Genomic DNA, 17,471 nt, shown 5'->3' with positions numbered 1-17,471 from the left:
AGTTGTTTCAAAAGCCTTGGAATTCAATGAAGAAGGCAAAACCCAAATTTTACAAATCTAATGCCTTTGCATTATTTTGGTAATTGACTCTAGAGCGTGTGTTTATCATAATTTTGGCTGAAAATTGAACTGCTCCAAAGAAAGGGGTTTTGATATTTCGAAGAAATCGACCTTTCTTGTATTCAAATTATTTTTCACACCCTGCTTAGGGATGAAACGAAGCTAATCGGTCTATCAATTAGGATGTCGCCAAAATTTTTGTCTTTATTCATAGGAATTATTTCAGCAATTTTAAGATAAACCGGATAAAATTTTTCCTTCATGCTCTTATTTATCAGTTTGACCAAAAGATTACTGACGCCGCAATTCCTAAAAATTTGCTACTAATCTTATCATGACCAGCTGAGTTCTTTTTTTTCAAAGAATTTAATGTTTTCAGGAACTCAGTAGTGTCAAAAGCAAGTAAGAAAACAGTTTTTGTTGAATGGTAAAACTGGCTCACCGTATTGCTTAGCATAGTATGAATTACTGAATTTACAGCATACATTGACATAATATTTTATAAATGTTTCAAGAGCAGTCGTTTCTTGCTTTACCAAAAATTTTTCAGAAGTTTAAGCTTTTTACTGGACCTCCAGATACAGCCACATTTTAATCTTAGTGTTGTTTGCAGGCATTTTGCACTAGTTGTGTCACCAAATGCCGTAGTTGTTCGAAGCGGATTCCATTTTGAGCACTAGAAAAAAAACGTTCTATGAGCAAACTTCACCTACAAAAAAACCAATTGGTTTGTAAACCAATTGTTTCTTAGCAATCTTTCCCTTTCAGCAAGACATTTATCATCGATAACTTGTACAATGACGTCCAGAAATTTCTTTCAAGATCGTTTTTATTTATGATTTACTATTTATTTCTTATGTTGCCTAAATTCTGGTTGAGAAAAAACACAAAACATAAGTAACTTTGTTCTCTTTAAAAGAGTTTCTCAATGGAGAAATAATAAAATGCATCACATTGGAAGGAACGAACGGCGATATCTAATTCAAATAGGAGAGTGTTCTGCTCGGTAAAATTAAATTTCATTTTAATAGTTCTTGGTAATTTAATCGCTTTGTTAAGATATTATCAACACATTTGCTAATCAACGTGTTACATTTTAGGGTTCAGTGTTCGAACTCTGTTCGAACTCTAATTTGTAACTGGAGGCGTAAAAATACTGAGGGTCGCTAAAACAAAATTGATTGGAAAAAATTAATAGACACCCATAAACCTGTAAATAGACGCAAAAAAATATTGAATCAAAAATTAACAGACATATGTAAACCTGTAAAAACACGCAAAAAGTAGTCTCAGAATGAAGGAATTTTTCAGAACAAAAATAATGGACATCTAAAACCAGACGCAGAACTGAATTTCTCCAAGAAAAATTGTTCGACACCTGTAGACCGGTAGATAGACGAAAGAAACACTGAATAAACTCGGTTCAACAAAAATAAATTGATAATCGCAATTGGGATTCACTCATTCAATCAAATTTAGCAAAAAAACAGTAATTATTTCACATGTGGTTATTTACCGAAACTTCCTGCCCTTTTTAATCTTGTTATGGACAAATAAGAGGAGTTAAAAATTGCTAGAGGCTAAACATTCCTTTTATAGATAGAACAATTACGGATGTTGCAATGCAACGACCAAAAATCTCAGTTGATGATAGTTTCATTTTCTTTTATCCTAAATTCAAACTGAGGGATATTTCAGAATTTAATTTTTGTTGTCAAATTTCTTTTCTAAAGCACGAAAAACCATGGAGTTGCTACGATACGGTATGTTATTAAACTGTAATCCATTTTAACCACTTAATTGCTATCAATTATTAAAGCTTTAAACATTTTCTACAGTCTCAAAAACGCGATTTCATTAGGCATAATTGCGGATTGTAGATACATTTAGTGCGATATCGAGTTGCGTTGCGTGCGAAAAGGAGATACATAAATCGAACAGATTCGTGATACATAGCGCGAAAAACAGGATACACGGCTTGTATCTCAATTTTGCTAATGAAACTTGGACACTTTTGCTAACACGGGTTGCGCAATTCCCTTCAATTTGCCTATTTTTGCTAAAGTATCTATTTTTCGCAAAATTGCTGAATTTTCAATTTATTAACGTAGGAAAAACGAACAAGAGATTCACTGATCGGGCATTTTTGCCCATGAATGTTTTGGTATACCTCTGCGGCGATATGTGGGTTTTGAGTGGGGATTCCTAAGGATCAGCTACAAGCAAACAGTGAATATGGAATTTCATTGATTTGATTGATTGAACATTCTAATTAAAATTTTTCAACTTACCAGTCCTGTATGCTACACTGAAATGCGCAGACAAGCAGAAAAGCAGACTTATGACAAGCCTTTTTTTCGACCGACAAATTTTCCTCGGCTAGACTATTAAAATGCTATTTCTCGACACTTGAAAAGACCATGCTCGACCCAAAATGCCCATGAAACGACTTTTACTCGACCCAAAAAAAAACTTGTGCTCAATTTTAACAGAGTGCTCGACTGTATAATTTTAGTCAATTCTCTGACCACCTCCACCTCCCCCCCCCCCCCCCCCCCCCTCCCCACTAGACTTTTCAAAAGTTTTTTGTTATATGTTGTATGTTGTACGTCGAACCCTCCATCTTTCATATTATAATGCCAAAGCCAAAGAGCAGATAAACAAATGCACGTTCACCCAACCCCCCCCCCCCGTCCCCCGTTAGCATATTAGCATATATCTACAACAATGTGATTTTATGATAGGAACCCCCCTTTCTATTGCTGAATTTGATTAATTTCTGACCCGCGACAGCTGAATTTCTGACCCGGACAAAAAAATGCAATAAGTAAATTACCAAATTCTTCACAAAACGAAATAAATTTTAAATTAAGAGTTCCAAAAAAGAGTTTGACAGGACTTTGTGGCTGTACAGCTAGTCATTAGTGCTCTCAAGCTCAGCTTTGGTTAAAATTTTAATATCTTTTGTGGATTTGAGCTTGAACTTTTCCTTCATGGGTTGCCAAACTGACAGCCGGCGGAACCCCTCGTCCACCTCTTGAATCGTGTCGCTACTGGATGCCTCTACAATCTGTCCAGTTGAGTTCTTCCGGATAAGTTGAGATGATGCGACTGCTATGGATGCTCTACTGCTGGTGACATTGGATGTGGATCTCTCCTTGATTTTCTGCTTTTTCTTCTCTGAAACAGTGATAGGTGAACCACGCAGATCAAGCAAAGTCAAGGAAAAATGATCTTAATTAACAATGTTTTGCGCTTTCTTTAGTAAGTTCCCAAAAACCAAAAATGTGAGGTTTCATTATTAAATTTCTTGGTTCGTTTCTTGTATCTTGTCTAGGAATGCCGTGTCATATACCCCCCCCCACACACACACTCATTTATCGTGTGAGTTCAACAAAAAATCGTGTATTTTTACCCGATTTCTCGCGTAAAAAGAATGACACGATAAAAGGTCGATTTACACGAGAGATCATGTAAATTTAAACGATTATATCGGGGTTAATCTCAGGATTTCTCGTGTGATTCACACGATAAATCATGTAAAATTCACACAATTTCTCGTGTGTTCTCAACCAAATTTTTGTGTGAAAACCACACGATTTTTCGTATGAAAACCCATGAAACATTTGCTTGAAACACACGAAAAATTGCATGAAAATTATGATTAATCGTGTGAATCACACGAAAAATCCTGAGGTTAAGCTCGAGAGAATCGTGTAAACTTACACGATTTCTCGTGTAAATCGACCTTTTTTCGTATGAATGATCGACCTTTTATCGGAAATCTCGTAGCTAATCTAAATGAGGAGTTTTTTGGCATTCATTTTTACGCCAGAATCGGATAGAAAATACACAATTTTATGGCCAACTTTACTTGATTTCTCATGTAATATTTTCTTTCGGTTCAGCAACAGAAAATATTGGGTTTAGAAATTACTAGAAATGAGAGACAGTGGTTCAGGTTAAATACAAATTAGGGCTTCAGTTGTAGAACTAGAAGTAGAAACAATTTTTGGCACGAAACTCTTCGGGTTGGTCAAAATTATGGCCCAACTGCGAAAACAACTTCTCTGAAAATTACAAACAGTATGCCTTAACTGGTCAACAGTATGCCTTAATTATGACCCAGTTTTCGAGCCAAAACCCAGAAAGAAGAGAAGTTAAAGCAATGAACATTGAAAGTTATTTGTAATTTTAGAAAAATCTGTATGAGGTTGAATTGTAGAAATGACGTCGTGCTAACCCTACGTTACTGTTGTCTCAAATTCAACCTCCTAGGAAAGTTGATCATTGAACTATCAGTCTGATGCTGATTTTAATACATTAGCAGAAGAAATTGATCCAAAAAAAACTTGGGATTGAATGCCTCGAGTTGCTCGGAAAATCTCGTAGCTAATCTAAATGAGGAGTTTTTTCGGCATTCATTAATCGCGAGTCCGAGGTTTAGTGAGCATTGGAAATGCATATTTTCATTACACGAGAAAAAAATCTTGTGATTTCACACGAGAAATTTTTAGAGTGCACATATATATATTATATATATATATATATATATATATATATATATATATATATAGAATTTATATATATATATATATATATATATATATATTATATAGCCAATTATGGAATTTTACATTGATTGATTTTGACAGCAATGGCGGGGGAGAAGTAGAACAATTAGAAAATACAATATTGAATTTGTAGCGAAAACATCAACAATATGCCAAGTAAGTTTTTCAGTTTTTCAGTTTCTGTCATGTCGACATTAACGAACTTTATTAGAAGGAATAAGCTAACTAAAATTGTCGGTGTAACTTTAACTGCATAGGTGACTGCTTGTACGAAGTAAAAGTTGCCAAAATTTTCCCGCAAACTGCTTGAAATATGGGGCGAAATGGCAAAGAGCAGCCGAAAAAATTTTATGGTCATGTTTTCGCCCAAGTTTTATTCCTTCGCGTTCATTTGAAATGAAATCAATAGTTCATTAATAATTCCAATATTTGATTAAAAAATTGTTAATTGGCTAATTTAAGATGAACGAGATCACAAAAGTTTAGTCTCTGATCGACCTTTTGTTTGCTCGGCATTGTTCCTTTTCTTAACAATGGCTACCACACCACTTCTTAAAATCTTAGAGCTTTTGATGTATATTAGATTACCACTTTTTCAGCGAAATTGATTAAAAGGAAACCGGTATGCCGCATAGTGAAAACAATAAAGTCAAATATTAAAAAGTTGTAGTAATAATGGATCAGTTGACAAGGACAAGGAGATTTGGGTTCGGCAATAGTAATTCAGTAGTATGCCCTGTTTGTTTGCCTTACGAAGTAAATAAACAAAAAATTGAAATTTAAATCTGATAGCCTGATGGAAAACGTTCTAATCGGAGATCCACACCTGCCCAATTGTAAGTAGATACAACTTTAGGTTTTTAATTTTCAGCGAAAGGTTTAAAACAAATTGAAATCCTTGAACATCTCAGATTAAAAATTCAAAATATTTTACTATGTCAATATATTTTATTTTTAATGTGAGAAAAGTCCCAATTAGCCATAATTGAACAGAACTGTTATCTAAATACAGATTTTGGATTATTAATAGCTCCATATCTGCAAAGATAAGAACCATATAGACACAGATCAAAAAAGAAGCATATCAGCTGAAAAAAGTTAGTTATTTTCATAGCAGTTCTAGAACGGTTCAAGCGTCTGAGTTTCATTTTCATTTAGCTCAAAAGCATAACAAGCAATAAATTGAACACCAAACTTATTGCCCAAACTGTGGGGCATATTATTTAAATTTAACTCTGTTTTCAAATACCAAGAAAAGAATATTTGAGAAACGGACTGATTTGCAATATAAAATATTATATAAGCGCGCTGAAAGCTGCCTCGTAATATATAATGAATGGCAAAAAATTGTGCAACCCCTAATTTTACGAATTAAAATTCTCCAACTTATAAATTCAAAAATTCTCCAACTTGTAATATATATTTTTTAAAATTACACCAATGAAACCCTACACTAGTTACACACTCTCCCTTAACTTTGAAATTGGGACAAAAAGCAGTGGTAACTTAACAAAATGCCCCCAATGTAACTTTATAGAACTCAATCCAAGTTTCCGAATAAAAAGAAAGTTGTCTCAAGGTTTTATATCTTTTTTCAACTATACCCGGGTTGCTCATCATACAAATTTCCTAGTAGTCATACTAGGTCATATATGATTCCTAGTAATCATACTAGGTCATATATGATTCCTAGTAATCATACTAGGTCATATAGGATTCCTAGTAATCATACTAGGTCATATATGATTTGTATGATTTCCTAGTAGTCATACAAGGATCATACAAAATATCAAACTTTACACTAATAGGCTTAATTTAATACGGCCTAAACAACTGACACCAGAAAAACAGAATCATTGCAGCCATTCTATAAGAACAAAAAAATTTTTTCCTTGTAATCATACTAGGTCATATATGATTTGTATGATTTCCTAGTAATCATACAAGAATCATACAAATTTTTTTTAATGGCGCAACGCAATCGTAATGTTAAAAGAGACTTTCATTCAGAAGATTAAACACCATAATTAGCGTTGGCAAAACTTAGCAAAGCAAAAAAATGGACATTTCTTTGTAATCATACTAGGTCATATATGATTTGTATGATTTTTGTTTTGTTTAGATCCCGGCTTATCTGGGACTAGCCCCTTTATAGTTAGTGCTCTGGCTTAACCGGAGCTCCCCTTTCTTTTTCCGAGATGCGCTAATTGAGTATTTTTGGTGGCCCGGTAGCCAGCAGTTGCTACCGTTGCATCGAAATCACTCATGGAGTGCCTCTCATGTTCTCTCCTGCTCGTGTTCTTTAGGTCCCCGCTTATCTGGGACCCAGCCCTTTCTTTATTGGTGCTACCATTGCTTTCTTTCTTGTGCTGTTTAGATCCCGGCTTATCTGGGACAGCCCCGCATTTTCGTTTGTTTGCTTTTTTTCGCTTTCCTGTTTTTGTTTTGTTTAGATCCCGGCTTATCTGGGACCAGCCCCTTTAGATTTAGTGCTCTGGCTTAACCGGAGCTCCCCTTTCCTTTTCTGAGATGCACTATTTGAGTGTTTTTGGTGCCTCGGTAGTCAGCAGTTGCTACCGTTTCATCGAAATCACTCATGGAGTGCCTCTCATGTTCTCTCCTGCTTGTGTTCTTTAGGTCCCGGCTTATCTGGGACCCAGCCCTTTCTTTATTGGTGCTACCGTTGCTTTCTTTCTTGTGCTGTTTAGGTCCCGGCTTATCTGGGACCTTCCCCTGTGCGTGATTTCTTAGTAGTATTTATGATCCTTGTATGACTACTAGGAAATCATATTTGATCCTTGTATGACTACTAAGAAATCATCTATGATCCTTGTATGTCTACTAAGAAATCATATGTGATCCTTGTAGGATCATATATGATTTCCTAGTAGTCATACAAGGCTCATATATGATTTCCTAGTAGTCATACAAGGATCATATATGATTTCCGATTAGTCATACAAGGATAATATATGGTTTCCTAGTAGTCATACAAGGATCATATATGATTTCCTAGTAGTCATACAATGATCATAAATGATTTCATAGGTCATATGTCAGCTCGCAGTGGTTTCAATGGGTCGGCTATCGGTTTTCGAATGCTTACGATCTACGAGCAGTATTAGTTAGCATTTATGATTTCCTTGATTTCATACAAGGATCATATATGATTTCCTAGTAGTCATACAAGGATCGTACTAGGAAATACTTTATGATTTGTATGACATCATATATGATCCTTGTATGACTACTAGGAAGCGGCGACCCGGGTAATTGAATTTACATTTGCGTTATACATTAGAAAGAAAAAAGATATGATCAAATTTTGCTTTCATGGTAGCGTTTTTTGTTGTGAAACTGGACATCGGCACCTCATCAACTAGATTGGGGTCTCTGGCAATTTAGAGCTAAGTATTTTCGCAATTTCAAAGTTAGGGCGGAAGGCTAATATGCCAATCAGAGATATGGAAAAAAATCAATTTTTTTTAGGTTGAAGAATAATAGCATCAAAAATTGAGTATCTACTCGGTAAAAAATTAGAACAGCTAACATTGCTTTTCACATTCAGTACATATACATATATATATCACGGGTAAAAATTTGCAGCTCAGTCAGAATTTCAGTAAAATTGCAATAGCTCAGTATTGTTCAAGTGGGTGGAAAAAAAAGAAACTTTTAAAAAATCTACTCGAATTTGTTGACATTTAAGCATTTATAACTTAATTATAGAGTAATAGGTTACGCTGGTTTATGGGAAAAATTTTTTGTTGAAAAAAACTGTTTAACGCACAGTGTTTTTCAAAACATTGAATTTTAAACAAATTAGTGAAGAAGCAGTGAGTTTGAAATCAAGAACTCTGTTTCAAATTAATTTTTTCGGCAATTTAAATCACAAATTTTGAAATCACAAATAGTGACACAAACGTTGCCAAAACGATAATGAAAAACAAATAGCAAACAATTTGAAGTAAAAAGCGATATTTGAGTTTTTTCTCTTCAGAAACTTAACACGATTTATAATGTTTTTCAATTTCATTTAGTCATCACAGTTGTTGGCTGTCAAAAATGCCTGTCAAAAATGACCATCAGTTTGCAATGTTTCAATGTTTACAAATGGATCAAACCAACCGGTGGTATAAAAATTCGGGTTAACATAATCTTTAAAAATGACCAGTTCACCTAAACTGTGCCAGAGCCAATAGTTAATAGCAATTGTTGATTACCATCATTTCTTTGACCAGTGCAGGTCATCTCATCAGCCAACGTCGCATTAAATGTAATAAAAACGGTAATTATTTAGGTGCCCAAATAACAAATCTCAGCCTTTATACTTAAAATGCTTCAACTGTTTATTCATTATAGCTGAGATATTTTGTTGAAAAAACGAATGGAGTCAATTTTTTCTGAATAATTATAAAAAATCTCAATAGATTGGCAAACTGTGCAATTCGTTCCAAAAAATTGGGCTTCGCCTACTCAAAAACTCACAAGTAATATTTTTTTTGAATGGTTTGTCTGTATAATGTTCTACTAAATATGAGAAAATATTAGAGAAGGTCGCGAATCTTTGAAAGAATATTTTCAATAACGATTGAAAGTAACGGCAAAAATGCCAGAAGCTTTTTTAGATCAAAACATATAACATTTTCAACAGATTTTCTGTGCCTGGTTGATGTAAAAAATATAGTGTTTTAATGGTAATACGAGAAAATAATATGCCTTGTTTGAATGAAAGAAATCATTGCTTCTTTGTTTTTTGTTCTAATGGCTAAATTTGTAGTTAACCTTTTCCACAACATGAAACAAATAATTTCGCCAAGAAAAACATTTTAATTCTGAAATGCACATCACTCAATTAGTTGATCCATATATTAGCTAAATAGCGTGAAAGCCAAAATTAAATAATGAAGAAAACAAAAACATTATGAGTGGTTGCATGACAATATACCCAATTCCATTTTACCCAATTCCAAAGTGCCCAGCGCCATTATACCCCATATTTCAAAATACCGGATGAAAACATAGCCATTGCCAAAAAAAACCAATGCGAACATACGAAATTGTAACAAAAACAGAATATCTTTGATGCTAGCTTTGATACAGATTGCTCAATTCAATTTCATGTGCAAACTGGTAAAAACGTATTCATGTGAAAAAAGAACAAAGCAAGACAAAATGATGTCAATTGTTATACCATTTGCAAACTATAACTTTAAAGGGAACAAAAAGTGTTCAACAATTCAAATGGCGCTTTTAGTTCAAACCGTTTTTAGGTCAAACTGCTTTTTAGGTCCAAGAGCCTTCGTTTATGCCAAATTTGTTTAAACCGTTACACATGAAAGCTCAAAAACTCCAAATGAATATCAAATTACATTTGAAGCGCAATCCATTTAGCGGATGAATGCATCGCATTACACGGCAGCTCTTAAAACTCCGATGATTAAAAAATCTCAAAAAAACAAAATTTGGGATTATGAAATAAATGGAAACAAAAGAATGGGGAGAGGAATCTCGAAAACCAGAGCACACAGAGAACTCACATAAATATTATCAGCTCTGTAACTCTTCAACTTTCTATAAGTTTTTTTCCGAAAACAATTTTTTTTGCCAGAATCACAAAACGCTACTGTGAAAGTTATTGAAGCTGAGGAAAGAGTGTAAAAAGCAAGTGAACTTAAATATGAGATATCATCATTTTTAAAATTATTGGCAGCCTTTTACCGTTTTCATTCAAAACTCTGTACTTTTTGGTTTCTGTTCTGCTTCTCACTTAACAATTTGTAAATGTTGAACATTTGATTGGCAGCATTGAGCAAAATCATCTCTTGAAAAGCCCGACGGAAAAGATTGTTCCCAAGAAAGACGTAACGCCTAAATGCCAACAATCCACTGCAATCGTAATTCTTGCTAACTCTCAACTGCATCTTTGTTGTGATTCCAGAGTTCAAGCCGATATCGCAATTCTCTACGGATCCGTCCAATTTTCAATTTGGACGCAAATTTTCTGAAAGTAGCTTGTCTATCAGTTGCAAGGATTCCTTATTAAAAAATTCAAACACGTCTTGTAGTTTCTCAATTACAAGATCGAAGGAGTCAGATACCATTTATTCAGGCACAGAACTCAGGGCTGGAATCATTCGCAACGTCAACGGTAATTCAGGGCTGTTTTCAACAATTTTTCGAAGCCGAGTTCACTTAGCTTCCTTTTAAAAATTTGACACAATTAAATTAGCTGCTTTTTATACACTTGCCGCATATTGATCTGCGAACATAATGGTTGCAACTTTTTTGAAATTCAGAAGTATTATGTCCGGCGAAAATCCACAATCATTTTCATGCAAGCCAACAAGAGGCTTCGGATACAAGTTATCTCTCTTGCTGCTTAGTTAAGCATATATGCAAAGTTGATGAAAACTTCCAATTTGAATATCAACAGCCTATAAAGGGTTATACAGGTTGCGAAGTTCGGTCATAGAGCCAAAGCGCACAGATCGTTTTCAGCGAATGTAGATTCATTTGTGTACAAAAGATGAGCATTATCTCGTTGTAAAATGTTCCTGTGTCTTAAAGAAGAATGCTGTAATTGCTGGCTGCTGCACGTTTTCAGAGCTTTTTTTGGTTAAATGTCCGATTTATGACCAATCTGATTGGCAATGACAGCTAAGTTGCAATATCGAACCATCTATTGAATGGCAAAAGAATGTTGGTAATTATCATACTATTGCCTACATTCTGCTTGCATTTATAATTCCAATACGTAGTAGTCTTTGTTCCTAACTTTTTTGAAACTTATGTCCATCAAAGATAAAAGTTAATCGGTTCTGCTGGGAGTTGCCCCAATTATTTTCGCTCATGTGCAACGTCTTTATTTAGTCAATTGTAATGAGTAGAATGACGGCTAAACATAATGTTTACCAATGCATTTCTGTGATATATTTGAGTCCGGTTTAATTAAATTCTGTCAAATTAATTAATTTTTACTTAATTGTTTACTGTAGCCTCATCATGGGATTGTACATTTGTTGCAATTTTAGAACTATTAATTAATTTTCAATTAGGGTTTTTTGGTAATGGTTATTTTGCAATGGGTTATTTTGGCATATGGTATTGTCGCACATTGGATATTTTGGAATTGAGTATTATGGCATTGTGTAATTTGGTATTAGGTATATTTTCCTGACATTATTATGAGTCTAATTTAAAACTGAATCAGAACTCTTTTGTTTCGTACATAGTTTTCTACTAAGTTTCTGCTGACTTATTATATATACATATCGTCCCTCCGCGACGCACCATAATATATCATGATTTCAAGTGCTCATTTTCATTGCTGCAAAGGTTTTTTGAGTCCAAAAATGCAGAAGAATTGAACTATAAAGCCAAATAACAGGATTAAACAGAGAAGCAAATTTATCCAACAAATCGATACAAATCGTTAAATTACGTAAATACGCACAAGAAATTGACATTTTTGAAAATTGCAGGCCCTTGACCAGTTTTATTTAAACCAAACACTCGTCGGTACATTTTGACAAGACCTTGTTTCTTGAAACTGTAAAAAAGTCAAATATTGGAATTCACTTCAAATTTTTTGTCAATCTTATTCAATTGTTTTCTACTTTACCAAGCTATCAAAAATTTAGTTTACTGTGCAATAATATGAAATAATTCTCACCCAAATGTTTCAGAACTGCGTCTTTGAGTTCTTTCTCGTCCTCTTCTGCCGCATAGACTCTGTACCTTTTCAGGTCACTCTCGCAAAGATCTTGCCTATCTGCAGACATATTCTTTTCCTTTACTTGTTCACTTCTTTCCTCATATGGCGGGATCGACTCCAGTTCCATTTGTGCACCTTTTTCCTCATTTTCATTCGGTTCTGAGCTCGTTGATTTCGGGTCATTGGAACTTTCAAGGTCATTGTCCGAAATTGCGAGGTCTTTATTCGATTGCGAGTTCGAACTTTCGGCTAAGTTGTCCATAACTATTCTTCTCCACTTAAAATTGCAGACTTTCGGCTAGTTGAGACAAAACAGTTTAATTTAAATTTTGACTATATAAGTAATTGAGGATATAGATTTAGACGAGCGAAAACAGCTGGCTAATATGTCGTAATATGTTTCCTTCAGCTCGGAGAGTGCCAGTGAATTTTGGCGGTGGTGCCGTTTGAAGAATCTATCTAAAGCAATAAATCAAGCATTATCAAAATAGATTTATGCCTGCCAGCAGGAGGCATAAAATAGGGCTGATATTTTATTGCATACACCACTTATGATCACCAGAGCTGAAAAAGTGAAAACATTTTGTAGGTTAAGTGCGGTGTTGAAATGAAAACATTTTTGTCGCCTGTTACAGTTTCAGTTGAGCGCGAAATAAAGTATGCGTCTGTTGTTTTGGAATCAAATTGAAGTTTTCACTCTTTGACTTGAGAGTTTTTAGAATAAATAAGAATAGAAGGGCATTTTGGTGTCTGAGAACACAATTTAATTCCAAGAATTACAAGAATTGGGAATGTTAAGAACTTGTACACCCCTCCTCCCGCATTTAAAAATTATGAATTTATGAACTAGCAAGATATAACAATCAATTTTATTAACATTTTCGAAAATTATTTCTTGGATAAACTTTTTTTACTCGCTGCTTTGATTTCCTTTAAAATACAACAGTCAATCTCTTCAACGCATCAGTACATAATAATCAGCCTTAACTGATGAAAATATATCACATTATATATCGCACATTTATTAATAGAAATCTTAGAAACATTAAACTGACATTTACTGAGAAGTTTAACAGGAGCTGCTTTTAAAAAAAAACTTATTCTAAATTTCTGACAAAAAATGCAAAGAAAATTATTACCTGCAGCGGGTTTTTATTTTACAGGTGGAGAGGCAGACAATATGAAAAGACAAATAAAGTCGGCGTGGGAATAACTTCCCTACTTTAATTACATGCTCCAGACCACTAATAAAGTGGTCAGAAAATCTTTTCATAAGTCGACCCATGTTTTTACAACTGTCAAGTTTTATGATATTTCGGTTTCTAAAAAAATGCACCTCTATTATTTGTGAGCATATTCAGAATTTTAAATATAAAATTAATAAAAGCACAAGCGTAGTGCCCAGTATAGCTGCAGAATTAAACAACTTCGTAAAAATTTAATGATTGGGGCATGTTTTTAAGTTTTTATTTTTGCATGCTAAAAGAGTAACTGTCAAGCTTTACGAAGTTCTTTTTTACAAAAGATAAAAGTTCGGAAACGTGGAAATTGAAAAAATTGAAACAAGACGCTAAACCTGTGCAAGAGGAAAAAGAAAAAAAAATGTTTTTAAATTCGTTCTTTATCCTTTGAGCTTTAAAATAATAATCTAAAAAACTTATTTTGTGGTTTTATTTTTCCGAAACTTAATCCAATTGAGCAATTGTATACACTTAAAGTACACAAAAAACTATAAAAAACGATTTCCTAACGAACGAAGAAAATACTCTGATAATCTTTCTCAGGTTTTTGTAGTTTTAAATTATTTTATGCAACTTTGTTGTATTTGAACATTGTTATAATTCCGAAAGATCAAACGAAATTTTATAAAATAGTCATTGCGTTTTCTCAATTGATGTGATCAATTACACTGAACACATCCCGTTGTTCTTTTGAAAATCAACTTATTCGAGGATTAACAAATTTGGCCAAATATTAGATAGCTGAGACCACTGAGTATCTAGATGAAACAATTGAGAGTCTAGAATCATTAGAAGAAAGGACCAAATCATTTTTTATTTGTTTTTTTTCTGTTAAAAATTCTCGATGCTCCAACTGAATTTCTGATTTAGGCTCTCAACTGTTTCAAAGTTGACTGTTTGTTTCATCCAACTTAAATTATGAAGTGCTCTGTATTTATTTTTGTTTTCATAAAAATATTTAAAAAATCAAACAAGGCAATTTTTGAAATCGATATTTAATTATAATTGCCTTGTAAATGAATATGCTTATTGATTGTATACTTTGAAACCCTGCGTCTCAGATTTCAGAGTTTTGATTTCATAAAAATTGTTCTGTATGGATTCTTTAAGGGTCATTCGAAAACATAACAGGAGGAAAATAGTCAATTGAGTGAAGAACAAAAAGACATTTTTCGTTTCTCGTGTTTTGGTACTAAAGAGTGCTTGCACTGCCCAATTAGTCTCATATTGATTAGCATCCCAATTGGTGTCATGTCTGGTTTACATTTGGTTTAGAAATATTTACCTTATTCAAGTTTTTAGTGAAATAGAAAAACATTTTTTTAATATTGTAAAATACTTTCCTAAACCATCTCTCTCAGGTAATAAAGAGTGTCATTACTGTTAATTAAATTGGTAACCAAAGAAAATTTTTAAGCGCATCAGAAAAAAGGGGGAAAACGGACAAAAAATTATGTTTTTTAACACTGCTGCGTTCTCTCAACTAATTTTTTATGGATTTTCAAGCAATTACTCCAATTGATCCAAAATTGATTGACACTTGAAATGACAATTTACCTGACTTTACGAGCGTGTGTCTATCGTTTTGAGGAAACGTCAGTTTTTTGTTCAAAAAGTATATTAGGAAGTATATTACGATTGGTATCGTAGATATTGAAAAGAAAGAAAGAATATTTTTGATTGAATATGCGCATCACTTAATAAGTTGTTATTAACTTGAAACAATTGTCCGGCAAAAATAATTTGGCAGATTATTTGACTCTAAATTTTACTTTATTTTTTTCGTTAACTAAAACTTTTCAACTGGTGCTCTTTTTGAACTTTGAACAAGTTTTTATGAAAATTTGCTTCATATTGCAAAATAATTGACAACGTATTTTGTTTTTCATCAGCTAATATCATATAAACAGCTTTTTGATTTTTTGTTTTTCAAAAGAAATAGGTCCTACTCAAGGTTGCAACGGAAAAGACGCGTCAATGTGATCTTCAAAAAATTGATAGTTTGAAGGACTTTTTGTCCCAGTCCAAAGACAATTTTTTGATGAACTCAAGACTTCTATTGAAACATTCTGTGCTGAGGACAGTCTCCAGCGAGCTGTCATGTTGAATTTAATTTTAAATAAAATTTTCGGATCAAATTTTTCTTTTCCAAAAAGAAAAGATGTCGGAATGAATTGAAAAGGCTCAAGTTTCTAGTTTGAGAACAGTTTTCAAAGACATATAATTAGTAACTGGTAGGCAAGCATCAATATTATTTGTTTTATTACCGTCGTGCAAACTATATGACTAAAATAAAAGAAAGCATGGTAAAGTTTTGTAATTTGTTGGGAAAATTCATCAGTTCCTCAAATAATAACTCAGTTATTTGGTTGAAATTCTAACCTCACTAACTTGTCCACTATATTGAGGCTCAAATAGCCAAAAACAAAAGTAATGTGAATAAAAAAAAGTGTGAAATTGTTTTGCGTTTGGAGGAAATTGCAATGATATTACTCCAAACAGACGGTGAAGCCTGCAGGAACATAAAAATCTGACGATGATAAACTGCCTCTATGCAATATTATGGAATGAAACAAAAAAATGGTCGGCATAATACAAATGGATTCAAATTAGCATATTTTAGTAGGGCTGTAGTTGATCGGCTGTGTTTGATCTGTGAAGAATTGATACGAAAATCAAAGCAGAAATCTGACAAAATTTATCGGACTAGAAAAACTGGCTAAACGCATGAGCTATTTAGGCGAAACGGCAAAAAGTTATACTTCAACCACATTTTTTGTCTCTCTAACGACTACATGCATTAGGTTAATTATGTATAACGCTAATGTGTAACGCTTCTTTTAAACTAATTCTTTAAAATTTGAACAAGATATGTGCTAAAACAGTTCTGACAAAAAAATAGAGCGTATAACGAGGCAATGGTTGATTGAAAACCCTAAATGATATGAACCTAGCGAAAAAATCGACCAACAAAGTTATATCAACCGGTAAAGGTAATAAAACCGTTCGTAATTAAAAACTTGCTTACCCAAACAATTGGCTAATTTGACGCGTAACCGACCAATTTTTACCGTAGTGTACTCTTTCAATTTCAAACTTTAATTTTTGATGAAAAGTAAAGAACAAGAAAAAATTTAAATCTGCGAAAAGATAATTAAATTGACTCATAATATGACAAGTTATCGCTTCTCAAATTTCGTATGAGAGGAAAAATAAACAAAGTGTCCGCAAGTAATGCCTAGAATGAGTTTAGCATTTTTTGCTGCAATTAATTGATTTAAGTAAAAAGTAATTCTGAAAAATTTGCTTTGTTTAATGTCTAGAACAACGTTGTTGATTTGAAGTATTTCGGAAAAGAAATGATAAAACGTGGCATATGTTACTACAAAGTCGTGAACGTGCCATAAAGTGGCTCTTTAATCTTCGCAAGCTTCTGTTTCCGAAAAACTAAATGTTGAGATAAAAAATAAAATGCATTTAATAGTTTTTTGCGACTATTTCTTAAGTAAATATAAACAAGCTGAATTGAAACACACATTGAAATATCACAGATAATGTGGAAAGAATAGAATGAAAGAATACTTCAAAAAAAGAGGATTAATTTGGCTTTTGTTCTTATGTTGATATTGTAAATAACAAAAACTAATCGCTGTCCTTGGACTTATGATCAGGTTCAAATGCTGTGTAATCACACACATCTTCAGGTATTTTGGATATTTTCAAATTTGCATCGCTCTGGGAAAGTATCATTTCTGATTTAAATTTGCTTGTCATTGTCATATTGTTCATTTCAATAAAAAACTGCCTCTTGGCGTTACTGGTAAAAACTACACAAAACAAGGGTGTCATAGAAGAGTAGTTTTTTTACATGGGACTTTC

The 17,471-nt window shown here is 33.3% G+C and overlaps 2 protein-coding genes across 6 annotated transcripts in view; one reads left to right on the top strand and one right to left on the bottom strand.

Annotated features, from left to right (window-relative positions):
* Positions 1 to 17,471, top strand: part of LOC142340572 (protein arginine N-methyltransferase 5-like) — a 102,388-nt gene that overhangs the window by 35,371 nt on the left and 49,546 nt on the right. The gene's annotated exons all lie outside the window — the stretch shown is intronic.
* The window catches only part of LOC142340576 (uncharacterized), a 200,557-nt gene continuing 185,957 nt past the window's right edge, over positions 2,872 to 17,471 (bottom strand). For 3 of the 5 annotated variants that reach the window (XM_075391243.1, XM_075391244.1, XM_075391246.1), the window contains exons 2-3: positions 12,310 to 12,810; positions 2,872 to 3,240 (exon numbers count right to left, since the gene is read on the bottom strand). In XM_075391243.1, the coding sequence (XP_075247358.1) occupies positions 2,975 to 3,240; positions 12,310 to 12,613 (570 nt within the window). In that variant the 5' untranslated portion in view covers positions 12,614 to 12,810 and the 3' untranslated portion in view covers positions 2,872 to 2,974. Of the gene's footprint in view, positions 3,241 to 12,309; positions 12,811 to 16,620; positions 16,739 to 17,471 lie in introns of those variants that run through there. The other 2 variants (XM_075391248.1, XM_075391245.1) reach the window with 2 other exon arrangements.

Source organism: Convolutriloba macropyga, chromosome 6, assembly GCF_964194025.1.
Source record: "Convolutriloba macropyga chromosome 6, txConMacr16.3, whole genome shotgun sequence".
NCBI classification, from domain to species: domain Eukaryota; kingdom Metazoa; phylum Xenacoelomorpha; order Acoela; family Convolutidae; genus Convolutriloba; species Convolutriloba macropyga.
The sequence above is the reverse complement of the archived record's forward strand: the minus strand, read 5'-3'. Positions and strand labels throughout refer to the sequence as shown.